The following is a 27,974-nucleotide window of genomic DNA, read 5'->3' as shown; positions in this document are numbered from 1 at the left end:
CCAGCGAGCACGTGACTTCTGGGCGGGCGTGAGAAACTCAAAAAGAGCTGCAGAGACATGGAGGAGGGTTACCAGGGGGCTTGACCGAGACCCCGGGTACCATGGTGAGGACCCCCGACCACCTGACACTATACTGAGGAACCTCCCCCCTGAAATACTGTTAAATACCGTGAAACTGCCATAATTTAGAAAAATACTGTGATATACATTTTTGGTCATACCGCCCAGCACTACCAAGTGCTTATTAAAGGGATCACATACAAGTCTAAGGAAGTCAAAGCAAGAGAGAAAGAAGCAAACTGAAAATAGACTACACAAGAGTTAACTGTTAGTATTAGACCTGGATTCACAGCTTAGACTATTCAGTACTGCTCTATAATGCCCCCACGCTGCTGCTTCTGCTCCTGAGGATGTGCTATAGAGATATAGGGCAGCAGGATTCCCTCTTCTGTGTGTGAAAGGTATGGGAGCCATCATAGAGGCTAGGTCCTATCAGACCCCCTACTTATCAAATATCAGGACCTATCTAACACTTAAGTCCCCAATACCTTGATTGCCTTAATGTCAATAGCCTGTCCCTCCCCAGAAAGAGATAGAAGTACTACCACCACTATTCCATGCATGAAGGATAGAAATGAGGGTATTTAAAAATGGAATGCCAAAACTCTACAATGGATTTAAAGGAGATATCCAGTGCTGAAAAACGTATCCCCTATCCTAAGGATAGGAGCTTAGTTTCAGATCGCATGGGGTCCAACTGCTGGGGCCCCCCGCGATCTCCTGTATGTGGTTCCGGCAGCCCACGGGAAGGGGGCATGTTGACCGCACGAAGCGGCAGCTGACACGCCCCCTTAATACAACTCTATGGCAGAGCCGGAGCGCTGCCTTCGGCAATCTCCGGGTCTGCCATAGCGATGTATTGAGGGGGCGTGTCTGCCGCCGCTTCGTGTGGTGGTCAACACACGCTATCTGGCCAGCGAGCCGGGGCCCCGTACAGTAGACCGCGGGGGTCCCCAGCGGTCAGACCCTCTGCGATCTGAAACTTACCCCCTATCCTTAGGATAGGGGATATGTTTTTCAGCACTGGACTACCCCTTTAATGTTTTAAGAGAATTTTCACTAGAGCTAAAATAAAGCTGCAGATTTGGAAATGAAAAACTGCTTGCATTATAAATGTCCCAAATGCTACTCCCACAATATAGCCAATGTTACTACTTCTTCTCCTACAAGACAATTAGGAGAAATAACTTTACTTAGACAGAAGGGCCCAAAAGATACTCATTACAGTAAAGTTTCCCGTTCTCTATATTGCTCTTTTGTTTGCATTCCGTAGGCTTTATTGTATTGCCATAACATTTCTTCGTCATATGAGTCCTTTCTAATAAAGCTGTCAATTTCACTCGTATCATTATTCCCCAAGTCTTCTTTTACCATATTCTGCTCACAAAACGTGTGTCCTCTGGATTGCTCCTCACTCTTGTTGTCCTGCATTATTCCAGTTATACCATCTTCTTTCTCCTGATGTACCTCAGCTCTACAATATACCTCTTTCTCACACTGAGTCCTTTCCTCATTGTTCTCTTTCCCAAAGTCTTTATTACACTGAGTAACCTGCACGTCAACCATGTCCTTGATTATTGTGTTATTGATATACAAGGTTTCTATTTTCTCAGTCTTATTTACTACAGTTGTCGTTTTCCAGTCATTTTGAAGGTTGTTAATTCCACGGTGAAGACCCATCTTGTGTTTAATAGAATAATCCAGATTAATCGTACACTTCATCATTCTCCTGGATTCCTCAACCGTGAAAGGAAAGTCTTGAGAGAGAAACTTTTGAAAGATCTCTGGATCTCCATCTAAGTCCAAAAGATTCTTCAGCCCAGTTTTTAAAGTAAAAAGTTCCTTGCTGTTCTTCTTAAACATTTCCCAGAGCAGACAGTTGTTGAATCCTTCATTATATCCTTGTTGTTCTTCATCCTCCAGACATTGAAGGATCCAGCTTAGTCTACAAGGCCACTGGTTGCAGAGAAGAACCCAAGCTGCTATGGACTTAGAAGGCATGGTGCCCCATGGTATTTTGCTTAGCATCATCAAGTGGACCATAACAGGGATAGCATTCACGATTCGTTTCATTTGACATATGCTGTCCGGAATGTATTCATGCAGAACTTCACGCTCACTACAAAGGGCATAAAATGTCTCCTGAATGCAGTAAGCTGGTTGATATGGTGGCAGGTTCACCTCTGGTTCATCGTCTTCCGTAAGCTCTTCTTTGATCAGCTTCATGGGTACTGTAATGCCCGTCTTGGTGCCACGATTCGCATCATTCCTGCAGGGCCAGTCGATGAGATCCTCAGTCCTCTGTACAGCCTTCTTTAGAAGTTGAAGCTTGGTTTTCTTGCCAAGTGTCGGTACAGAGAAAGGCAGGGTTACTGTACGATTGAGAAACATGTAGCCGTTGTCTGCCATACCTTTTAGAGAACTTGCGTTTTCCAAGCATGTGACAATGATGTTGGGGTCAACTACCAGTATAGAAATAAATGGAGATCTCCGGTCGGACAGTAAGGTGTTCATTGCATCCAGTACTCCAACCACTTTGTCGGGTGCACAAAGTTCCAAACTAGTGATCTGCAAAACCACTCGGATTTTCTGCTTTTGGAAAATTTCAAAGAACTGAACCATTTGTGTTATCAATTCGACTTCTTTTTTCACCTCATTCATGAAACCCATCTGAGAACTAAACTTCTGGCTGTTGACAAGTCGCTCGATCTTATGTTTTTGGCTAATAAGGACGCTCTTGCACAGCTTATATAGTGTCATGGCTATGCCCGATCCAGCCACAGCTGTTGCCAAACTTCCAAAAACAGTGGAGACTCTTTCTTCCCCTCCTTGGCTGTTAGAGTTGATTGGTACAACTAGTAGGAGCAACCCCACAACAAGTAAAACAATGATGACTGCCAGTAAAATGCAGAAGGTCTTTCTGAAGGTCCACTCTTTGACATCAGATTCTAGATCCCTTTTAGGTTTGGAACCCAAGACGTTAAATAAACAGAGTGCAACAACTCCGAAGTGTCTCCTTATTTCCTCACAGAGTGTGGTGACCATGCCAGCCCACAGCCGGTCACTGCCTGCATACTGCCAGGCACTGAAGTGCACGAATATGAACTGAATGCTTTTGCGTTCTAGATGACGCTCAGTTTCTATAGGGCAGTAGAAAAGAAGACGCCACAGTAGATGTAGGAAGCCACATCCGGTAGGTTTCACTGTTTTCTTCTGTAAATCTTTTTCTTCCTTTTCTGTTATACGTAATGCTTCCTCCCGCATACATTCTAGAAAAGTCAGACCAGAATATGTTATACATAGTGTTATACAAAAATCTTATCATATAACATTATACAGTGATCCCTCAACTTACAATGGCCTCAACATACAATAGTTTCAACATACAATGGTCTTTTCTGGACCATTGTACCTTGAAACCAGACTCAACATACAATGCTACGGACAGTCCAGATCTGTGATACCTGTCAATGGCCAGAAGAACTGACCAATCAGAATGGGCATTTTACTGGTAAAACCGCTGTATTAGTGAAGCGTATGCACTGACTGGTGTCTGGTAGCGCCCCCTACAGTACAGGGAGGTATTACATGTTCTGTACTCTTTACCTGTATTACTGAAGTGTATTACTGACTGCTGTCTGGTAGCGACCCCTACAGTACTGGGAGGTATTACATGTTCTGTACTCTTTACCTGTATTACTGAAGTGTATGCACTGCCTGGTGTCTGGTAGCACCCCCTACAGTACAGGGAGGTATTACATGTTCTGTACTCTTTACCTGTATTACTAAAGTGTATGCACTGACTGATGTCTGGTAGCGCCCCCTACAGTACAGGGAGGTATTACATGTTCTGTACTCTTTACCTGTGCCAGGTGAGGGCGGCTCCATGCTACTTTTTTAGGACATTGCGTGTACTGTACAGGACCCTGAAGAAGCTCCTGTCTAGAGATGAACGAACTTACAGTAAATTTGATTCGTCACAAACCTTCCTAGGACTGTATCCACCTTTTCCAGCCCACCGGAGCACCTGAAAGCTGAACTAATTTATGCAGGAAAAGTCAGCGACCGCCGAGCCGAGAAGTTCATGACGAATCGAATTTACTGTAAGTTCGCTCATCTCTACTCCTGTCCTCTACATAGACCAGCATTTTCCAACCAAGGTGCCTCCAGCTGTTGCAAAACTACAACTCTCAGCATGCCCGGACAGCCTTTGGCTGTCCGGGCATGCTGGGAGTTGTAGTTTTGCAACAGCTGGAGGCACCCTGGTTGGGAAACACTGACAGACAGTGATTTAGAGCTCCCAGCAGATCTTTCTTACTTTTATATGTACGATCTTGCTTTATCTGTATTAGTTATGTATTTATTTTTCTTTAATCCTCACTTTTTCCTATTTTTGGATGACATTTTGGTGGCTTCAGAACCAATTACCAGGTTTCCATAGAGTTCTGGTCTCAACATACAATGGTTTCAACATACAATGGTCGTCCTGGAACCAATTAATATTGTAACTTGAGGGATCACTGTATGTATATATATATATATATATATATATATATATATATATATATATATCTACATTAACCCCTTAACCCCTTAAGGACTCAGCCCATTTTGGCCTTAAGGACTCAGACAATTTAATTTTTACGTTTTCATTTTTTCCTCCTCGCCTTCTAAAAATCATAACTCTTTTATATTTTCATCCACAGACTAGTATGAGGGCTTGTTTTTTGCGCGACCAGTTGTCCTTTGTAATGACATCTCTCATTATATCATAAAATGTATGGCGCAACCAAAAAACACAATTTTTGTGGGGAAATTAAAACGAAAAACGCAATTTTGCTAATTTTGGAAGGTTTTGTTTTCACGCCGTACAATTTATGGTAAAAATGACATGTGTTCTTTATTCTGAGGGTCAATACAATTAAAATGATACCCATTATTATATACTTTTATATTATTGTTGCGCTTAAAAAAAATCACAAACTTTTTAACCAAATTAGTACGTTTATAATCCCTTTATTTTGATGACCTCTAACTTTTTTATTTTCCCATATAAGCGGCGGTATGGGGGCTCATTTTTTTGCGCCATGATCTGTACTTTTTTTTGATACCACATTTGCATATAAAAAACTTTTAATATATTTTTTATAATTTTTTTTTAAATAAAATGTATTAAAAAAGTAGGAATTTTGGACTTTTTTTAATTTTTTTTCGTTCACCGCCGTTCACCGTATGGGATCATTAACATTTTATTTTAATATTTCGGATATTTACGCACGCGGCGATACCAAATATGTCTATAAAAAATGTTTTTTTACGCTTTTTGGGGGTAAAATAGGAAAAAACGGACGTTTTACTTTTTTATTGGGGGAGGGGATTTTTCACTTTTTTTTTACTTTTACTTTTACATTTTTTTACATTTTTTTTTACACTTGAATAGTCCCCATAGGGGACTATTCATAGCAATACCATGATTGCTAATACTGATCTGTTCTATGTATAGGACATAGAACAGATCAGTATTATCGGTCATCTCCTGCTCTGGTCTGCTCGATCACAGACCAGAGCAGGAGACGCCGGGAGCCGCACGGAGGAAGGTGAGGGGACCTCTGTGTGGCGTTATGAATGATCGGATCCCCGCAGCAGCGCTGCGGGCGATCCGATCGTTCATTTAAATCGCGAACTGCCGCAGATGCCGGGATCTGTATTGATCCCGGCACCTGAGGGGTTAATGGCGGACGCCCGCGAGATCGCGGGCGTCGGCCATTGCCGGCGGGTCCCTGGCTGCGATCAGCAGCCGGGATCAGCTGCGCATGACACGGGCATCGCTCCGATGCCCGCGGTTATGCTTAGGACGTAAATGTACGTCCTGGTGCGTTAAGTACCACCTCACCAGGACGTACATTTACGTCCTGCATCCTTAAGGGGTTAAGGACCGAGCCCTTTTTCACCTTAAGGACCGGAGCGTTTTTTGCAATTCTGACCACTGTCACTTTAAACATTAATAACTCTGGAATGCTTTTAGTTATCATTCTGATTCCGAGATTTTTTTTTCGTGACATATTCTACTTTAACTTAGTGGTAAAATTTTATGGTAACTTGCATCCTTTCTTGGTGAAAAATCACCAAATTTGAAAATTTGCATTTTGCATTTTTCTAACTTTGAAGCTCTCTGCTTGTAAGGAAAATGGATATTCAAAATATTTTTTTTTTGGGTTCACATATACAATATGTCTACTTAATGTTTGCATCATAAAATTTATGAGTTTTTACTTTTGGAAGACACCAGAGGGCTTCAAAGTTCAGCAGCAATTTTGAAATTTTTCACAAAATTTTCAAACTCGCTATTTTTCATGGACCAGTTCAGGTTTGAAGTGGATTTGAAGGGTCTTCATATTAGAAATACCCTATAAAAGACCCCATTATAAAAACTGCACCCCCAAAGTATTCAAAATGACATTCAGTAAGTGTATTAACCCTTTAGGTGTTTCAAAGGAATAGCAGCAAAGTGAAGGAGAAAATTCAAAATCTTCATTTTTTACACTCGCATGTTCTTGTAGACCCAATTTTTGAATTTTTGCAAGGGGTAAAAAGGAGAAAATTTTTACTTGTATTTGAAACCCAATTTCTCTCGAGTAAGCACATACCTCATATGTCTATGTTAATTGTTCGGCGGGCCCAGTAGAGGGCTCAGAAGGGAAGGAGCGTCAAATGGTTTTTGGGGGGCATGTCACCTTTAGGAAGCCCCTATGGTGCCAGAACAGCAAAAAAACACACATGGCATACCATTTTGGAAACTAGACCCCTCAGGGAACGTAACAAGGGGTAAAGTGAACCTTAATACCTCACAGGTGTTTCACGACTTTTGCATATGTGAAAAAAAAATTTTTTTTTTACCTAAAATGCTTGGTTTCCCAAAAATTTTACATTTTTAAAAAGTGTAATAGCAGAAAATACCCCCCAAAATTTGAAACCCTATTTCTTCCGATTCAGAAAACACCCCATATGGGGGTGAAAATTGCTCTGCTGGCGCACTACAGGTCTCAGAAGAGAAGGAGTCACATTTGGCTTTTTGAAAGCAAATTTTGCTCTGGGGGCATGCCGCATTTAGGAAGCCCCTATGGTGCCAGAACAGCAAAAAAAAAAAAACCACATGGCATACCATTTTGAAAACTAGACCCCTCGGGGAACGTAACAAGGGGTAATGTGAACCTTAATACCCTACAGGTGTTTCACGACTTTTGCATATGTAAAAAAAAAATTTTTTTTTTTTTACCTAATATGCTTGGTTTCCCAAAATTTTTACATTTTTAAAAAGGGTAATAGCAGAAAATACCCCACAAAATTTGAAGCCCAATTTCTCCCGATTCAGAAAACACCCCATATGGGGGTGAAAAGTGCTCTGCTGGCGCACTACAGGTCTCAGAAGAGAAGGAGTCACATTTGGCTTTTTGAAAGCAAATTTTGCTCTGGGGGCATGCCGCATTTAGGAAGCCACTATGGTGCCAGAACAGCAAAAAAAAAACCACATGGCATACCATTTTGGAAACTAGACCCCTTGGGGAACGTAACAAGGGGTAATGTGAACCTTAATACCCTACAGGTGTTTCACGACTTTTGCATATGTGAAAATTTTAAATTTTTTTTACCTAAAAATGCTTGGTTTCCCAAAATTTTTACATTTTTAAAAAGGGTAATAGCAGAAAACACCCCCCCCCCCAAAAAATTTGAAGACCAATTTCTCCCGATTCAGAAAACACCCCATATGGGGGTGAAAAGTGCTCTGCTGGCGCACTACAGGTCTCAGAAGAGAAGGAGTCACATTTGGCTTTTTGAAAGCAAATTTTGCTCTGGGGGCATGCCGCATTTAGGAAGCCCCTATGGTGCCACGACAGCAAAAAAAAAACACATGGCATACCATTTTGGAAACTAGACCCCTCGGGGAACGTAACAAGGGGTTAAGTGAACCTTTATACCCCACAGGTGTTTCATGACTTTTGTATTTGTAAACAAAAAATTTTTTTTTTTACCTAAAATACTTGTTTTCCCAAAAATTTTACATTTTTAAAAAGGGTAATAGCAGAAAATACCCCACAAAATTTGAAGCCCAATTTCTCCAGAGTACGGCGATACCCCATATGTGACCCTAAACTGTTGCCTTGAAATACGACAGGGCTCCAAAGTGAGAGCGCCATGCGCATTTGAGGCCTAAATTAGGGACTTGCATAGGGGTGGACATAGGGGTATTCTACGCCAGTGATTCCCAAACAGGGTGCCTCCAGCTGTTGCAAAACTCCCAGCATGCCTGGACAGTCAGTGGCTGTCTGGCAATACTGGGAGCAGTTGTTTTGCAACAGCTGGAGGCTCCGTTTTGAAAACAGTGGCATACCAGACGTTTTTCATTTTTATTGGGGAGGGGAGGGGGGCTATGTAGGGGTATGTGTAGTGTTTTTTACTTTTTATTTTATTTTGTGTTAGTGTAGTGTAGTGTTTTTAGGGTACAGTCACACGGGCGGGGGTTCACAGTAGTTTCTCGCTGGCAGTTTGAGCTGCAGCAGAAAATTTGCCGCACCTCAAACTTGCAGCCGGATACTTACTGTAATCATCCGCCCATGTGAGTGTACCCTGTACGTTCACATTGAGGGGGGGAGGGGAACATCCAGCTGTTGCAAAACTACAACTCCCAGCATGTACGGTCTATCAGTGCATGTTGGGAGTTGTAGTTTTGCAACCGCTGGAGGCTCCGTTTTGGAAACAGTGACGTACCAGACGTTTTTCATTTTTATTGGGGAGGGGGGCTGTGTAGGGGTATGTGTATATGTAGTGTTTTTTACTTTTTATTTTATTTTATTTAGTGTTAGTGTAGTGTAGTGTTTTTAGGGTACAGTCGCACGGGCGGGGGTTCACAGTAGTTTCTCGCTGGCAGTTTGAGCTGCGACAGAAAATTTGCCGCAGCTCAAACTTGCAGCCGGATACTTACTGTAATCCTCCGCCCATGTGAGTGTACCCTGTACGTTCACATTGGGGGGGGGGGGGGAAACATCCAGCTGTTGCAAAACTACAACTCCCAGCATGTACGGTCTATCAGTGCATGCTGGGAGTTGTAGTTTTGCAACAGCTGGAGACACACAGGTTGTGAAACACCGAGTTTGGTAACAAACTCAGTGTTTTGCAACCAGTGTGCCTTCAGCTGTTGCAAAAGCTACAACCCCCAGCATGTACGGACAGCGGAAGGGCATGCTGGGTCTTGTAGTTATGCAACAGCCGGAGGCATACTACATTGGCTGAGGATTGTAGTTATGCAACAGCTGGAGACACACTGGTTTACTACTTAACTCAGTGTGCCTTCAGCTGTTGCAAAACTACAACTCTCAGCAGTCACCGACAGCCAACGGGCATGCTGGGAGTTGTAGTTATGCAACCACCAGATGCACCACTACAACTCCCAGCATGCACTTTAGCTGATTGTGCAAGCTGGGAGTTATACTTACACAACAGCTGAAGGTACACTTTTCCATAGAAAGAATGTGCCTCCAGCTGTTGCAAAACTACAAGTCCCAGCATGCCCATAAGGGCATGCTGGGAGTTGTGGTGGTCTGCCTCCTGCTGTTGCATAACTACAGCTCCCAGCATGCCCTTGTTGCATGCTGGGAGCTGTTGCTAAGCAACAGCAGGAGGCTGTCACTCACCTCCAACTGCTGCTCCACGATGCCGCCGCACAGGTCAGTCCCTTGCCGCCGCCGTCGCTCCTGGGGCCCCGATCCCAACAGGGACGCCGGGGATCGGGGTCCCCAGCACCGGGGGTCGTCTTCCCGCACCCGCTCACGTCCTCCGGAAGAGGGGCGGAGCGGGTTGCGGGAGTGACACCCGCAGCAGGCGCCCTGATTGGTCGGCCGGTAATCCGGCCGACGAATCAGGGCGATCGTGAGGTGGCACCTCACCCCTGCTGGCTCTGGCTGTTCGGGGCCGTCTCTGACGGCCCCGATCAGCCAATAATTCCGGGTCACCGGGTCACTGGAGACCCGATTGACCCGGAATCCGCCGCAGATCGCTGGACTGAATTGTCCAGCGATCTGCGGCAATCGCCGACATGGGGGGACATAATGACCCCCCTGGGCGATATGCCGGGATGCCTGCTGAACGATTTCAGCAGGCATCCGGCTCCGTCTCCCCTCCGGCTAGCGGTGGGGGCCGGAAATGCTCAGGGCGTATCCATACGCCCTCGGTCCTTAAGGACTTGGAAACGGGGGCGTATGGATACGCCCTATGTCTTTAAGGGGTTAAAAGGCGGTTCACTTTATAAATACAATGCACTTCCTAAATTGTACCGATTCTGGGTTACAGCCTAAATGATAACAATTCTGCTGGCTGCCATTGGACGCAGACAACAAGTTTGCCATTAGATACAGACCTAAATGATTAGGCTAACTCTTGCAGTTAGGGTATGTTCACATGGCCGAAATTTTGCACAGAATCCGGTTAGAAATATTCAGCTCGAAAAATTCAGCTGCATGAAGTTAAATCGGTATTCCAGGCAAAACTTTTTTTTATATATCAACTGGCTCCGGAAAGTTAAACAGATTTGTAAATTACTTCTATTAAAAAATCTTAATCTTCCAATAGTTATTAGCTTCTGAAGTTTTCTGTCTAACTGCTCAATGATGATGTCACGTCCCGGGAGCTGTGCATGATGGGAGAATATCCCCATAGGAACTGGGACGTGAGTCATCAGAGAGCAGCTCCCGGGACGTGAGTCATCAGAGAGCAGCTCCCGGGACGTGAGTCATCAGAGAGCAGCTCCCGGGACGTGAGTCATCAGAGAGCAGTTAGACAGAAAACAACAACTCAACTTCAGAAGCTAATAACTATTGGAAGGATTAAGATTTTTTAATAGCAGCAATTTACAAATCTGTTTAACTTTCCAGAGCCAGTTGATATATATAAAAAAGTTTTGGCCTGGAATACCCCTTTAACACTGTCATGAGTGGAATTTTTGGTGTCCCATTCAGGTGACTGCACAATGTCTCGTGCAAATATTACTATTTCCATAGGGTAGATTGTAAGAAAACTGCAAAAAGATTTCACACAGGAAGCTTGGAGAATTGGGAATGTAGCTCAGGACAGACAGGGCTATAAGAAACAGACTAGGCTTCAAAATAGGTTATGAAAGTATTTACAAATTTACTTAATTAAAGGGGTACCCTGGAGGGAAAACAATGTTTTCAAATCAACTGGTGCCAGAAAGTTATACAGGTTTGTAAATTACTTCTATTAAAAAATCTTAATCCTTCCAGGACTTATCAACTGCTGTTTGCTCCAGAGGAAGTTGTGTAGTTCTTTCCAGTCTGACTACAGTGCTGTCAACTTCTGCCATCTCTGTCCGTGTCAGGAACTGTCCAGAGCTTAACCCCTTAAGGACGCAGGACCTAAATGTACGTCCTGGTGAGGTGGTACTTAACGCACCAGGACGTACATTTACGTCCTAAGCATAACCGCGGGCATCGGAGCGATGCCCGTGTCATGCGCGGCTGATCCCGGCTGCTAATCGCAGCCAGGGACCCGCCGGCAATGGCCGACGCCCGCGATCTCGCGGGCGTCCGCCATTAACCCCTCAGGTGCCGGGATCAATACAGATCCCGGCATCTGCGGCGGTTCGCGATTTAAATGAACGATCGGATCGCCCACAGCGCTGCTGCGGGGATCCGATCATTCATAACGCCGCACGGATGTCCCCTCTCCTTCCTCCGTGCGGCTCCCGGCGTCTCCTGCTCTGGTCTGTGATCGAGCAGACCAGAGCAGGAGATGACCGATAATACTGTTCTGTTCTATGTCCTATACATAGAACAGATCAGTATTAGCAATCATGGTATTGCTATGAATAGTCCCCTATGGGGACTATTCAAGTGTAAAAAAAAATTTAAAAAAATGTAAAAGTAAAAGTAAAAAAAAAGTGAAAAATCCCCTCCCCCAATAAAAAAGTAAAACGTCCGTTTTTTCCTATTTTACCCCCAAAAAGCGTAAAAAACATTTTTTATAGACATATTTGGTATCGCCGCGTGCATAAATGTCCAAACTATTAAAATAAAATGTTAATGATCCCGTACGGTGAACGGCGTGAACGAAAAAAATAAAAAAAAGTCCAAAATTCCTACTTTTTTAATACATTTTATTAAAAAAAAATTATAAAAAATGTATTAAAAGTTTTTTATATGCAAATGTGGTATCAAAAAAAAGTACAGATCATGGCGCAAAAAATGAGCCCTCATACCGCTGCTTATACGGAAAAATAAAAAAGTTAGAGGTCATCAAAATAAAGGGATTATAAACGTACTAATTTGGTTAAAAAGTTTGTGATTTTTTTTAAGCGCAACAATAATATAAAAGTACATAATAATGGGTATCATTTTAATCGTATTGACCCTCAGAATAAAGAACACACGTCATTTTTACCATAAATTGTACGGCGTGAAAACAAAACCTTCCAAAATTAGCAAAATTGCGTTTTTCGTTTTAATTTCCCCACAAAAATAGTGTTTTTTGGTTGCGCCATACATTTTATGATATAATGAGTGATGTCATTACAAAGGACAACTGGTCGCGCAAAAAACAAGCCCTCATACTAGTCTGTGGATGAAAATATAAAAGAGTTATGATTTTTAGAAGGCGAGGAGGAAAAAATGAAAACGTAAAAATTAAATTGTCTGAGTCCTTAAGGCCAAAATGGGCTGAGTCCTTAACCTCTTCAGGACATAGGGCGTATGGATACGCCCTGAATCCCGAGTCCTTAAGGACCGAGGGCGTATCCATACGCCCGTGGGAATTCCGGCCCCCACCGCTAGCCGGTTGGGGACCGGAGCCGGATGCCTGCTGAAATCGTTCAGCAGGCATCCCGGCATATCGCCCAGGGGGGTCATTATGCCCCCCCATGTCGGCGATCGCCGCAGATCGCTGGACAATTCAGTCCAGCGATCTGCGGCGATTCCGGGTCAATCGGGTCTCCGGTGACCCGGTGACCCGGAATTACTTGCTGTTCGGGGCCGTCTCTGACGGCCCCGAACAGCCAGAGCCTGCAGGGGTGAGGTGGCACTGATGCCACCTCACGATCGCCCTGATTCGTCGGCCGGATTACCGGCCGACCAATCAGGGCGCCTGCTGCGGGTGTCACTCCCGCACCCGCTCCGCCCCTCTTCTGGAGGACGTGAGCGGGTGCGGGAAGACGACCCCCGGTGCTGGGGACCCCGATCCCCGGCGCCCCTGTTGGGATCGGGGCCCCAGGAGCAGCTGCGGCGGCGGAGACGACGAGGGACTGACCTGTGCGGCGAGGATCGTTGGAGGTGAGTGACAGCCTCCTGCTGTTGCTTAGCAACAGCTCCCAGCATGCAAAAAGGGCATGCTGGGAGCTGTAGTTATGCAACAGCAGGAGGCAGACCACCACAACTCCCAGCATTCCCTTATGGGCATGCTGGGACTTATGGTTTTGCAACAGCTGGAGGCACATTCTTTCTATGGAAAAGTGTACCTTCAGCTGTTGTCTAACTACAACTCCCAGCTTGCACCAACAGCTAAAGTGCATGCTGGGAGTTGTAGTGGTGCATCTGCTGGTTGCATAACTACAACTCCCAGCATGCCCGTTGGCTGTCGGTGACTGCTGAGAGTTGTAGTTTTGCAACAGCTGAAGGCACACTGGTTGTGAAACTCAGTTTTTTTTTACCTAACTCAGTGTTTCACGACCGGTGTGCCTCCAGCTGTTGCAAACTACAACTCTCAGCAGTCACCGTACACCATGCACCGTACATGCTGGGAGTTGTAGTTTTGCAACAGCTGGAGGCACACTGGTTGTGAAACACTGAGTTAGGTCACAAACTCAGTGATACATAACCAGTGTGCCTACAGTTGTTGCAAAACTGCAACTCTCAGCAGTCACCGACAGCCAACGGGCATGCTGGGAGTTGTAGTTATGCAACAGCTGGATGTCCCCCCCAATGTGAACGTACAGGGTACACTCACATGGGCGGAGGATTACAGTAAGTATCTGGCTGCAAATTTGAGCTGCCGCAAACTTTCTGCTGCAGCTCAAATTGCCAGCGAGAAACTACTGTGAACCCCCGCCCGTGCGACTGTACCCTAAAAACACTACACTACACTAACACAAAAAATAAAATAAAAAGTAAAAAACACTACATATACACATACCCCTACACAACCCCCCTCCCCTCCCCAATAAAAATGAAAAACGTCTGGTACGCCACTGTTTCCAGAACGGAGCCTCCAGCTGTTGCAAAACAACTCCCAGTATTGTCGGACAGCCGTTGACTGTCCAGGCATGCTGGGAGTTTTGCAACAGCTGGAGGCACCCTGTTTGGGAATCACTGGCGTAGAATACCCCTATGTCCACCCCTATGCAATCCCTAATTTAGGCCTCAAATGCGCATGGCGCTCTCACTTTGGAGCCCTGTCGTATTTCAAGGCAACAGTTTAGGGTCACATATGGGGTATCGCCGTACTCGGGAGAAATTGTGTTACAAATTTTGGGGGGTATTTTCTGCTTTTACCCTTTTTAAAAATGTAAAATTTTTGGGAAAACAAGCATTTTAGGTAAAAAAAAATAAAAATGTTTTACATATGCAAAAGTCGTGAAACACCTGTGGGGTATAAAGGTTCACTTAACCCCTTGTTACGTTCCCCGTGGGGTCTATTTTCCAAAATGGTATGCCTTGTGGGGTTTTTTTGCTATCCTGGCACCATAGGGGCTTCCTAAATGCGGCATGCCCCCAGAGAAAAATTTGCGTTCAAAAAGCCAAATGTGACTCCTTCTCTTCTGAGACCTGTAGTGCGCCAGCAGAGCACTTCTCACCCCCATATGGGGTGTTTTCTGAATCGGGAGAAATTGGGCTTCAAATTTTTAGGGGTATTTTCTGCTATTACCCTTTTTAAAAATAAAAATTTTTTGGGAAAACAAGCATTTTAGGTAAAAATTATTTTTTTTTTTTTACATTTGCAAAAGTCGTGAAACACCTGTGGGGTATTAAGGTTCACTTTATCCCATGTTACATTCCCCGAGGGGTCTAGTTTCCAAAATGGTATGCCATGTGGTTTTTTTTTTGCTGTTCTGGCACCATAAGGGCTTCCTAAAGGTAACATGCCCCCCCAAAAACCATTTCAGAAAAACGTACTCTCCAAAATCCCCTTGTCGCTCCTTCCCTTCTGAGCCCTCTACTGCGCCCGCCGAACACTTTACATAGACATATGAGGTATGTGCTTACTCGAGAGAAATTGGGCTACAAATACAAGTAAAAATGTTGTCCTTTTACCCCTTGTAAAAATTCAAAAATTGGGTCTACAAGAACATGTGAGTGTAAAAAATGAAGATTGTGAATTTTCTCCTTCACTTTGCTGCTATTCCTGTGAAACACCTAAAGGGTTAATACACTGACTGAATGTCATTTTGAATACTTTGGGGGGTGTAGTTTTTATAATGGGGTCATTTATGGGGTATTTCTAATATGAAGACCCTTCAAATCCACTTCAAACCTGAACTGGTCCCTGAAAAATACTGAGTTTGAAAATTTTGTGAAAAATCGGAAAATTGCTGCTGACCGTTGAAGCCCTCTGGTGTCTTCCAAAAGTAAAAACACGTCAATTTTATGATGTAAACATAAAGTAGACATATTGTATATGTGAACCAAAAAAAAATGTATTCGTAATATCCATTTTCCTTACAAGCAGAAAGCTTCAAAGTTAGAAAAATGCTAAATTTTCAAATTTTTCATCAAATTTACGGATTTTTCACCAAGAAAGGATGCAAGTATCGACAAAAATTTACCACTATGTTAAAGTAGAATATGTCACGAAAAAACAATCTCGGAATCAGATTGATAAGTAAAAGCATCCCAGAGTTATTAATGTTTAAAGCGACAGTGGTCAGATGTGCAAAAAACGCTCCGGTCCTTAAGGCCAAAATGGGCTCCGTCCTGAAGGGGTTAAGGGGTTAAAGGGGTACTCCCGTGGAAAACTTTTTTTTTTTAAATCAACTGGTGCCAGAAAGTTAAACAGATTTGTAAATCACTTCTATTAAAAAATCTTAATCCTTCCAGTACTTTTTAGGGGCTGTATACTAAAGAGAAATCCAAAAAAGAAATGCATTTCCTCTGATGTCATGACCACAGTGCTCTTTGCTGACATCTCTGTCCATTTTAGGAACTTTCCAGAGCAGGAGAAAATCCCCATAGCAAACATATGCTGCTCTGGACAGTTCCTATAATGGACAGCAGAGGTGAGCAGAGAGCACTGTGGTCATGACATCAGAGGAAATGCATTTCTTTTTTGGATTTCTCTTTAGTATACAGCCCCTAAAAAGTACTGGAAGGATTAAGATTTTTTAATAGAAGTAATTTACAAATCTGTTTAACTTTCTGGCACCAGTTGATTTAAAAAAAAAAAATAAGTTTTCCACGGGAGTACCCCTTTAAGCACATCTCCACAGCAAACCTCTACTGCTCTGGACAGAGGTGTCAGCAGAGAGCACTGTGGTCAGGCTGAAAAAAACTATGCAACTTCCTCTGCTTTGTAGTCCAGTTAACAGGCTTCTGAAGGCTACTTGGAAAGGAGAGTGTATCACTTGGCTATTAATTCCCAAAACTCTCTCACTTTTCAATGACATTATATTGACCTATACTATCAATATCATTTTCTTTTTTTCTTTTCTTTTTTTTTCTTTTTTTTAAAATTCCACATAAAAGCAATATAAGTGGTACAAACAACAGTGTAGACACTATGAAATACAGTGATCCGTCAACTTACAATGGCCTCAACATACAATAGTTTCAACATACAATGGTCTTTTCTGGACCATTGTAACTTGAAACCAGAATCAACATACAATGTACAGACAGTCCAGATCTGTGAAACGTGATGTCTGGTAGCGCCCCCTACAGTACAGGGAGGTATTACATGTTCTGTACTCTTTACCTGTATTACTGAAGTGTATGCACTGACTGGTGTCTGGTAGCGCCCCCTACAGTACAGGGAGGTATTACATTTTCTGTACTCTTTACCTGTACCAGGGTTAGCTGCTCCTTTGGACACCAGGTGAGGGCGACTCCATTTTTTTTTAGGACATTATGTGTTCTGTACAGGACCCTGAAGAAGCTCCTGTCCTCTACATAGACCAGTGTTTCCCAAGCAGGGAGCCTCCAGCTGTTGCAAAACTACAACTCCCAGCATGCCCGGACAGCGAAGGCTGTCCGGGCATGCTGGGAGTTGTAGTTTTGCAACAGTTGGAGGCTCCCTGCTTGGGAAACACTGACATAGACAGTAATTACAGCTCCCAGCAGATCTTTCTTACTTTTATATATAAGGATTTGCTTTATCTATATTAGTTATCTACTTATTTTTCTTTAATCCTCACTTTTTCCTAGTTTTGGATGACATTTTGGTGCCTTTAGAACCAATTACCAGGTTTTCCATAGAGTTCTGGTCTCAACATACAATTGTTTCAACATACAATGGTCATCCTGGAACCAATTAATATTGTAACTTGAGGGACCACTGTATATGGCATCGGGAATAGGGAAATCCAGTATAATCTTTACTCCTCATAGACTTTTAACCCCATAGACTCATTGGGGGGGGGGGGGGGGGGGGGGGGGGGGGGTCATACACCAATGGGGCGACTTAATAAAATAACCCCTTTGTTTTGATTTGGGATCTGTGCACATTGCTTCAGTGAGCTGACATAAAACTTTCTGTCTCTATGTACTAATGTAAAGGACCCCATATGCATTGGTCGGGATTTCAATGAAGGTGGCTGACTGTCTAATTTGTGCTTATATTTGGATTTTAACTGTCTGAACTGTTTTCAGAGGAGTCTGGCAGCAGCTTACCTCTCCTCTCTTCATTGAGAACATATGACCGCATGACCGATTGGGAGAGATAGCTGCTGGCTAGACCAGATTTTAGCAATTACTTTAATACAGTTTTATAAAATCTAATAGCTTACTTGTTATGCGATCCAGTAGCATGTACACCCTGCCCCCGAATGGGGCATATAATCCAACAGTAACTGGGGTGGCCACCTGACATAATGCTTTTGACAGGCAAGCACAATAGATGTCATCTTCTGTCGCTTTTCCTGTAAGAATAATACAAACAATTTTACATAATTACACACACACACACACACACACACACACACACACACACACACATATATACACTGCTCAAAAAAATAAAGTGAACACTTAAACAACACAATGTAACTCCAAGTCAATGACACTTCTGTGAAATCACACTGTCCACTCAGGAAGCAACACCGATTGACAATCAATTTCACATGCTGCTGTGCAAATGGAACAGACAACAGGTGGAAATTATAGGCAATTAGGAAGACACCCCCAGAAAAGGAGTGGCTCTGCAGGTGTTGACTACAGACCACAGTTTTGGTTACTTTTGAATGCTGGCGGTGCTTTCACTCTAGTGGTAGCATGAGACAGAGTCTACAACCCACACAAGTGGCTCAGGTAGTGCAGCTCATCCAGGATGGCACATCAATGCGAGCTGGGGCAAGAAGGTTTGCTGTGTGTGTCAGCATAGTTTCCAGAGCATGGAGGCGCTACCAGGAGACAGGCCAGTACATCAGGAGACGTGGAGGAGGCCGTAGGAGGGCAACAACCCAGCAGCAGGACCGCTACCTCCACCTTTGTGCAAGGAGGAGCAAGAGGAGCAAAATGACCTCCAGCAGGCCACAAATGTGCATGTGTTCACTCAAACGGTCAGAAACAGACTCCATGAGGGTGGTATGAGGGCCCGAAGTCCACAGGTGGGGGTTGTGCTTGCAGAACAACACTGTGCAGGACATTTTACATTTGCCAGAGAACACCAAGATTAGCAAATTCGCCAATGGCACCCTGTGCTCTTCACAGATGAAAGCAGGTTCACACTGGGCACATGTGACAGACATGACAGAGTCTGGAGACGCCGTGGAGAACATTCTGCTGCCTGCAACATCCTCCTGCATGACCGGTTTGGCGGTGGGTCAGTAATGGTGTGGGGTGGCATTTCTTTGTGGGGCCGCACAGCCCTTCATGTGCTTGCCAGAGGTAGCCTGACTGCCATTAGGTACAGAGATGAGATCCTCAGACCCCTTGTGAGACCATATGCTGGTGCGGTTGGCCCTGGGTTCCTCCTAATGAAAGACAATACTAGACTTCATGTGACTGGAGTGTGTCAGCAGTTCCTGCAAGAGGAAGGCATTGATGCTATGGCCCGCCCGTTCCCCAGACCTTAATCCGATTGAGCACATCTGGGACATCATGTCTCGCTCCATCCACCAACGCCACGTTGCACCACAGACTATCTAGGAGTTGGTGGATGCTTTAGTCCAGGTCTGGGAGGACATCCCTCAGGAGACCATCCTCCACCTCATCCGGATCATACCCAGGCGTTGTAGGGAGGTCATACGGGCACGTGGAGGCCACACACTCTACTGAGCCTCATTGTGAATTGTTTGAAGGACATTACATAAAGTTGGATCAGCCTGTAGTGCGGTTTTCCACTGTGATTTTGAGTGTGACTCCATATCCAGACCTCCATGGGTTGATAAATTTGATTTCCATTGATAATTTTTGTGTGATTTTGTTGTCAGCACATTTGTCACGATTCGGCTTCCAGGTAGTGGATCCTCTGTGTCAGCGAGGGATTGGCGTGGACCGTGCTAGTGGACCGGTTCTAAGAGACTACTGGTTTTCACCAGAGCCCGCCGCAAAGCGGGATGGTCTTGCTGCGGCAGTAGCAACCAGGTCGTATCCACTAGCAACGGCTCTACCTCGCTGACTGCTGAGAAGGCGTGGGACAGAAGGACAAGGCAGAGGCAAGGTCAGACGTAGCAGAAGGTCGGGGGCAGGCGGCAAGGTTCGTAGTCAGGATGGATAGCAGAAGTTCAGGTACACAGGCTTTGGACACACTAAACGCTTTCACTGGCACAAGGCAACAAGATCCGGCAAGGGAGTGCATGGGAGGAGATCAGATATAGCCAGGGAGCAGGTGGAAGCCAATTAAGCTAATTGGGCCAGGCACCAATCATTGGTGCACTGGCCCTTTAAGTCTCAGAGAGCTGGCGCGCGCGCGCCCTAGAGAACGGAGCCGCGCGCGCCAGCACATGACAGCAGGGGACCGGGACGGGTAAGTGACCTGGGATGCGATTCGCGAGCGGGCGCGTCCCGCTGTGCGAATCGCATCCCCAACGGCCATGACAGTGCAGCGCTCCCGGTCAGCGGGACTGACCGGGGCGCTGCAGGGAGAAAGACGCCGTGAGCGCTCCGGGGAGGAGCGGGGACCCGGAGCGCTAGGCGTAACAGTACCCCCCCCCTTAGGTCTCCCCTTCTCTTTGTCCGGTAACTGCCTCCCCTGGGATGAGGACACCGGGAAAGAATGGAGGGTTTCCTCAACGGCAGGCAGTACAGCAGGAGTGGGAATGGGGAGGGAGGGCAGAGGGCGAGGCCTGGCACGGGGCAGTGTGACACCAGGACGGGGGCCATGGGGAGGCACAGAGGCTTGCCTGACGGGACTGGGAGGGGGGGAGAGGCACTTCCTGTGGCAGGCAGAGTCCCAGTTCCTGATCTCCCCGGTGGTCCAATCAATGGTGGAGGAATGAAGCCGGAGCCAAGGCAGACCGAGGAGGACCTCAGAGGTACAGTTGGGGAGAATGAAGAACTCAATCTTTTCGTGGTGGGGTCCAATAGACATCAGGAGGGGTTCTGTGCGGTAATGCACGGTGCAATCCAATCTGGCTCCGTTGACCGCGGAAATGTAGAGCGGCTTGAAGAGACGGGTCACCGGGATGCGGAATTTATTAACAAAGGACTCCAAAATAAAATTCCCAGAGGCACCAGAGTCCAAGCAGGCCACGGCTGAGAAGGAGGAGTTGGCTGAAGAAGAAATCCGCACGGGCACCGTGAGACGTGGAGGAGCAGACTTGGAACCAAGAGACGCCACACCGACGTGAGCTGGGTGCGTGCGTTTCCCAGACGTGGAGGACGGATAGGGCAATCCACCAAGAAATGCTCGGTACTGGCACAGTAAAGACAGAGATTTCCTTCCCTACGGCGATTCCTCTCTTCCTGGGTCAGGCGAGACCTATCCACTTGCATGGCCTCCTCGGCGGGAGGCCCAGGCGTAGATTGCAACGGATACTGTGGGAGAGGTGCCCAGAGATCTAAGTCTTTTTCCTGGCGGAGCTCTTGGTATCGCTCAGAAAAACGCATGTCAATGCGGGTAGCCAAATGGATGAGTTCTTGCAGGTTGGCAGGAATCTCTCGTGCGGCCAGCACATCCTTGATGCGACTGGATAGGCCTTTTTTAAAGGTCGCGCAGAGAGACTCGTTATTCCATGATAACTCGGAAGCAAGAGTACGATATTGGATGGCGTACTCGCCCACTGAAGAATTACCCTGGACCAGGTTCAACAGGGCAGTCTCGGCAGAAGAAGCTCGGGCAGGCTCCTCGAAGACACTCCGGACTTCAGCGAAGAAGGCATGGACTGTGGCTGTGGCAGGATCATTGCGGTCCCAGAGCGGTGTGGCCCAAGACAAGGCCTTTCCTGAAAGAAGGCTTACTACAAACGCCACCTTAGACCGTTCTGTAGGAAACAAGTCCGACAACATCTCCATATGCAGGGAACACTGAGACAAAAATCCACGGCAGAGTTTAGAGTCCCCATCAAATTTGTCCGGCAGGGACAAGCGGAGGCTAGGAGCGGCCACTCGCTGCGGAGGAGGTGCAGGAGCTGGCGGAGGAGATGGTTGCTGCTGTAGCAGAGGCAGAAGTTGCTGTAACGTGGCGGTCAACTGCGACAGCTGCTGTCCTTGTTGGGCAATTTGCTGCGATTGCTGAGCGACCACCGTGGTAAGGTCAGCGAGACTTGGCAGCGGCACCTCAGCGGGATCCATGGCCGGATCTACTGTCACGATTCGGCTTCCAGGTAGTGGATCTTCTGTGTCAGCGAGGGATTGGCGTGGACCGTGCTTGTGGACCGGTTCTAAGAGACTACTGGTTTTCACCAGAGCCCGCCGCAAAGCGGGATGGTCTTGCTGCGGCAGTAGCAACCAGGTCGTATCCACTAGCAACGGCTCTACCTCGCTGACTGCTGAGAAGGCGTGGGACAGAAGGACAAGGCAGAGGCAAGGTCAGACGTAGCAGAAGGTCGGGGGCAGGCGGCAAGGTTCGTAGTCAGGATGGATAGCAGAAGTTCAGGTACACAGGCTTTGGACACACTAAACGCTTTCACTGGCACAAGGCAACAAGATCCGGCAAGGGAGTGCATGGGAGGAGATCAGATATAGCCAGGGAGCAGGTGGAAGCCAATTAAGCTAATTGGGCCAGGCACCAATCATTGGTGCACTGGCCCTTTAAGTCTCAGAGAGCTGGCGCGCGCGCGCCCTAGAGAACGGAGCCGCGCGCGCCAGCACATGACAGCAGGGGACCGGGACGGGTAAGTGACCTGGGATGCGATTCGCGAGCGGGCGCGTCCCGCTGTGCGAATCGCATCCCCAACGGCCATGACAGTGCAGCGCTCCCAGTCAGCGGGACTGACCGGGGCGCTGCAGGGAGAAAGACGCCGTGAGCGCTCCGGGGAGGAGCGGGGACCCGGAGCGCTAGGCGTAACAACATTCAACTATGTAAAGACAAAAGTATTTCATACAATTAGTTCATTCAGATTTAGGATGAGTTATCTTAGTGTTCCCTTTATGTTTTTTGAGCAGTATATATATATATATAGCATATTATAGAAGAAATATATAATTGTATCCAAATTTGTCAATTATTACAAATGCAGAACTATTTCTTGCGCCAAAATAAATAACATCATACAAGTCCTCATTATAAGTCAAGGGCGTCATTTTGGTGCCAGTATTGTCCTTCATGTGTCAACATAAGGCTCCTTTCACACTGCCGTTAGTGCCAAGCAGTGTGACGGCCATTAGAGGAGAGCGGAAGAAAAATTTGAGCTTGCAACGTCTTGTTTTGTCCTGCTATTTTCCAGTGGAATAACGGCCGCAATAACGGACGTCAGAGAATCCCATTCAAGTGAATGGGATCCTCTGTGCCCATTATGCCTCCCGGTAGGCTCCGTTACAATAACGGACGTTAAAGGCAGTCAAACGAAAAAAAAAAAAAAAAAAAGAGCCCTTAACGTTTATAGTGTGAAAGTAGCCTTACCTCATGTCCTGTCCAACGATAAAGCCTGGCAGGACCAGGCTTTATCAATCGAGCGCAGAGAACACAGATCAATGTGATTCTATGAAACCACATTGATCTGTATGAGGAATCTAATGATTCCTCCTAAAAGTCCCCTAAGGGGACTAAAAGTGTAAAAAAAAAAGTTGAATAAAAAGTTTAAAAACTTTACACACAGAGGAGGAGATCCTGCACTTCTATATCTCTATACACTGTACACAGAGGAGGAGATCCAGTACTTCTATGTCTCTATAAACTGTACACACAGAGGAGGAGATCCTTCACTTCTATGTCTCTATACACTGTACACAGAGGAGGAGATCCTGCACTTCTATATCTCTATACACTGTATACACAGAGGAGGAGATCATGCACTTCTATATCTCTATACACTGTACACACAGAGAAGGATATCCTGCACTTCTATGTCTCTATACACTGTACACAGAGGAGGAGATCCTGCACTTCTATATCTCTATACACTGTACACACAGAGGAGGAGATCCTGCACTTCTATGTCTCTATACACTGTACACACAGAGGAGGAGATCTGCACTTCTATATCTCTATACACTGTACACAGAGGAGGAGATCCTGCACTTCTATATCTCTATACACTGTATACACAGAGGAGGAGATCCTGCACTTCTATGTCTCTATACACTGTACACACAGAGGAGGAGATCCTGCACTTCTATGTCTCTATACACTGTACACACAGAGGAGGAGATCCTACACTTCTATGTCTCTATACACTGTACACAGAGGAGGAGATCCTGCACTTCTATGTCTCTATACACTACACACAGTGAAGGAGATCCTGCACTTCTATATCTCTATACACTGTACACACAGAGGAGGAGATCCTGCACTTCTATATCTCTATACACTGTACACAGAGGAGGAGATCCTGCACTTCTATGTCTCTATACACTGTACACACAGAGGAGGTGATCCTGCACTTCTATGTCTCTATACACTGTACACACAGAGGAGGATATCCTGCACTTCTATATCTCTATACACTGTATACACAGAGGAGGAGATCCTACACTTCTATATCTCTATACACTGTACACACAGAGGAGGATATCCTGCACTTCTGTGTCTCTATACACTGTACACAGAGGAGGAGATCCTGTACTTCTATATCTCTATACACTGTACACACAGAGGAGGAGATCCTGCACTTCTATATCTCTATACACTGTAAACACAGAGGAGGAGTCCCTGCACTTCTATATCTCTGTACACTGTACACACAGAGGAGGAGATCCTGCACTTCTCTGTCTCTATACACTGTACACACAGAGGAGGAGATCCTGCACTTCTATATCTCTATACACTACACACACAGAGGAGGAGATCCTGCACTTCTATATCTCTATACACTGTACACACAGAGGAGGAGATCCTGCACTTCTATGTCTCTATACACTGTACACACAGAGGAGGAGATTCTGTACTTATATGTCTCTATACACTGTACACACAGAGGAGGAGATCCTGCACTTCTATATCTCTATGCACTGTACACACAGAGGAGGAGATCCTGCACTTCTATATCTCTATACACTGTACACAGAGGAGGAGATCCTGCACTTCTTTATCTCTATACACTGTACACAGAGCAGGAGGAGATCAAGCACTTCTATATCTCTATACACTGTACACACAGAGGAGGAGATCCTGCACTTCTATGTCTCTATACACTGTACACAGAGGAGGAGATTCTGCACTTCTATATCTCTATACACTGTACACAGAGGAGGAGATCCTGTACTTCTATGTCTCTATACATTGTACACACAGAGGAGGAGATCCTGTACTTCTATATATCTCTATACACTGTACACACAGAGGAGGAGATCCTGCACTTCGATGTCTCTATACACTGTACACACAGAGGAGGAGATCCTGTGCTTCTATGTCTGTATACACTGTACACACAGAGGAGGAGATCCTGCACTTCTATGTCTCTATACACTGTACACACAGAGGAGGAGATCCTGCACTTCTATATCTCTATACACTGTACACACAGAGGAGGAGATCCTGCACTTCTATGTCTCTATACACTGTACAAAGAGGAGGAGATCCTGCACTTCTTTATCTCTATACACTGTACACAGAGCAGGAGGAGATCAAGCACTTCTATATCTCTATACACTGTACACACAGAGGAGGAGATTCTGCACTTCTATGTCTCTATACACTGTACACAGAGGAGGAGATTCTGCACTTCTATGTCTCTATACACTGTACACAGAGGAGGAGATCCTGCACTTCTATATCTCTATACACTGTACACACAGAGGAGGAGATCCTGCACTTCTATGTCTCTATACACTGTACACAGAGGAGGAGATCCTGTACTTCTATATATCTCTATACACTGTACACACAGAGGAGGAGATCCTGCACTTCGATGTCTCTATACACTGTACACACAGAGGAGGAGATTCTGTACTTCTATATCTCTATACATTGTACACAGAGGAGGAGATCCTGCACTTCTATATCTCTATACACAGTACACAGAGGAGGAGATCCTGCACTTCTATATCTCTATACACTGTTCACACAGAGGAGGAGATTCTGCACTTCTATGTCTGTATACACTGTACACACAGAGGAGGAGATCCTGCACTTCTATGTCTCTATACACTGTACACACAGAGGAGGAGATCCTGTACTTCTATGTCTCTATACACTGTACACAGAGGAGGAGATCCTGCACTTCTATATCTCTATACACTGTACACACAGAGGAGGAGATTCTGCACTTCTATGTCTGTATACACTGTACACACAGAGGAGGAGATCCTGCACTTCTATGTCTCTATACACTGTACACACAGAGGAGGAGATCCTGCACTTCTATGTCTCTATACACTGTACACACAGAGGAGGAGATCCTGCACTTCTATATCTCTATACAATGTACACACAGAGGAGGAGATCCTGCACTTCTATGTCTCTATACACTGTACACACAGAGGAGGAGATCCTGCACTTCTATGTCTCTATACACTGTACACACAGAGGAGGAGATCCTGCACTTCTATGTCTCTATACACTGTACACACAGAGGAGGAGATCCTGCACTTCTATGTCTCTATACACTGTACACACAGAGGAGGAGATCCTGCACTTCTATGTCTCTATACACTGTACACACAGAGGAGGAGATCCTGCACTTCTATATCTCTATACACTGTATGCACAGAGGAGGAGATCCTGCACTTCTATATCTCTATACACTGTACACAGAGGAGGAGATCCTGTACTTCTATATCTCTATACACTGTACACACAGAGGAGGAGATCCTGCACTTCTATATCTCTATACACTGTACACAGAGGAGGAGATCCTGTACTTCTATATCTCTATACACTGTACACAGAGGAGGAGATCCTGTACTTATATGTCTCTATAAACTGTACATGGAAAAGAGTGTGGTCCTGAGATGGAGTAGCTTCAGCAGTTTCCAGGGGAGACAAAAAAGTGGATGGTATATGTGGCCCCTTGAGGATATAGTCCAGTCAAACAAGCATCCTAGGTAATTAGGGTTACTTATTTATTTCAAAAAAGAAGTAACAATCCATACATTTTGCAGAAATATATGGACCGATGTACAAAATTAAATGAAGTAAAAGAATAAAAAGACAATGTATGAGAAAAAATACTTTTTATTCTTTTGCTTCATTTTATTTTGTACATCGGTCCGTATATTTCTGCAAAAATGTATGGATTGTTCCTTCTTTTTTGAAATAAACAAGTAACCCTAATCACCTAGGATGCTTGTTTGACTGGACTATATCCTCAAGGCGCCACATATACCATCCACTTTTGTTCTCCCCTGGAAACTGCTGGAGCTACTCCATCTCGGGACCACACTCTTTTCCATTGCAATAACCGACACAGCTGCTGTTCGGGTTTGGATGTGAGGCTGCCAGAGGATCAGTGAAGAGCTGCCATACTCTTTCAATGGTGCCTGCCATACAACACTAATAGGTGAGTGAAATACCATTCACCTTTATCAGACATATTAACACTGACTTCTTGTGACGTGCATTTATATATGTAATTACTGTTCGAGCCAAGGAAAACGCGTACCTCCATATATATTGCAGTCAGAAATAGAATATATATTTTTTGGTTATTTTACCACTGATCACGGCACTTAGAGAGCGCCATTCTCTGTTCCTATTTTCCACATATATCCTGCATCTATACACTGTAAACGCAGAAGAGGGGATCCTGCAGGAGAGGGGAGTGGGGTGGGAACGAATCTTGATTACAGGAGAAAGAAGCATTTTTGTTTACGTTCTTTGAATTCTTACTATTGATATTGACTTCTACCATTGATCTATGTAAAATCTGTAGAAATGACAGTGGCTATATAAACTTTGCTTACATGAATGGAGAATGGAAAACCCCTTTAATTATGTAGTAACAGATTATGCAATTATTTTATTACTCCAGTCACTGACAGAGGATTTGTCACTACAGGAAGTAGAAAGAAATCATTTAAATTCCAACTTCCTCAATGTTTAACTCTGTTAATCCCCATAAGTGAAAGCTAAATGTTGTAATCATACGTTCATTACCTTTTGTTGCCATTTTGTCCCAGAATTCTAAAAAACAGCATTATCCTCAATTCATGGATAAATTCATA

General features: G+C 45.1%; 1 protein-coding gene and 1 long non-coding RNA gene across 2 annotated transcripts in view; one reads left to right on the top strand and one right to left on the bottom strand.

Annotated features, from left to right (window-relative positions):
- LOC130290959 (uncharacterized) overlaps positions 1-2,100 on the top strand; it is a 26,667-nt gene extending 24,567 nt beyond the window's left edge. The window contains exons 3-4 of the long non-coding RNA XR_008847748.1: positions 1,703-1,891; positions 1,984-2,100. This is a non-coding gene — a long non-coding RNA (uncharacterized LOC130290959). The remainder of the gene's footprint in view (positions 1-1,702; positions 1,892-1,983) is intronic.
- Positions 1,184-27,974, bottom strand: NKPD1 (NTPase KAP family P-loop domain containing 1). Its single transcript, XM_056539233.1, has 3 exons — positions 27,907-27,974; positions 18,059-18,190; positions 1,184-3,329 (listed from the first exon to the last, which is right to left on the bottom strand). The coding sequence occupies exons 1-3, from the start codon at positions 27,917-27,919 to the stop codon at positions 1,282-1,284; spliced, it is 2,193 nt and encodes a 730-aa protein (XP_056395208.1). The 5' UTR covers positions 27,920-27,974; the 3' UTR covers positions 1,184-1,281.

The sequence above is a fragment of the Hyla sarda genome, chromosome 9 (genome assembly GCF_029499605.1).
Source record: "Hyla sarda isolate aHylSar1 chromosome 9, aHylSar1.hap1, whole genome shotgun sequence".
Taxonomy (NCBI): Eukaryota; Metazoa; Chordata; class Amphibia; order Anura; family Hylidae; genus Hyla; species Hyla sarda.
This window is presented reverse-complemented; position numbering and strand designations above follow the sequence as displayed.

Excerpts from the sequence above, each read along its gene's own strand:
- NKPD1 (XM_056539233.1), bottom strand. Across the intron at positions 3,330-18,058 it reads GCTACTGGATCGCATAACAA|AATGTATGCGGGAGGAAGCA; the intron begins GTAAGCTATTAG and ends TGACTTTTCTAG.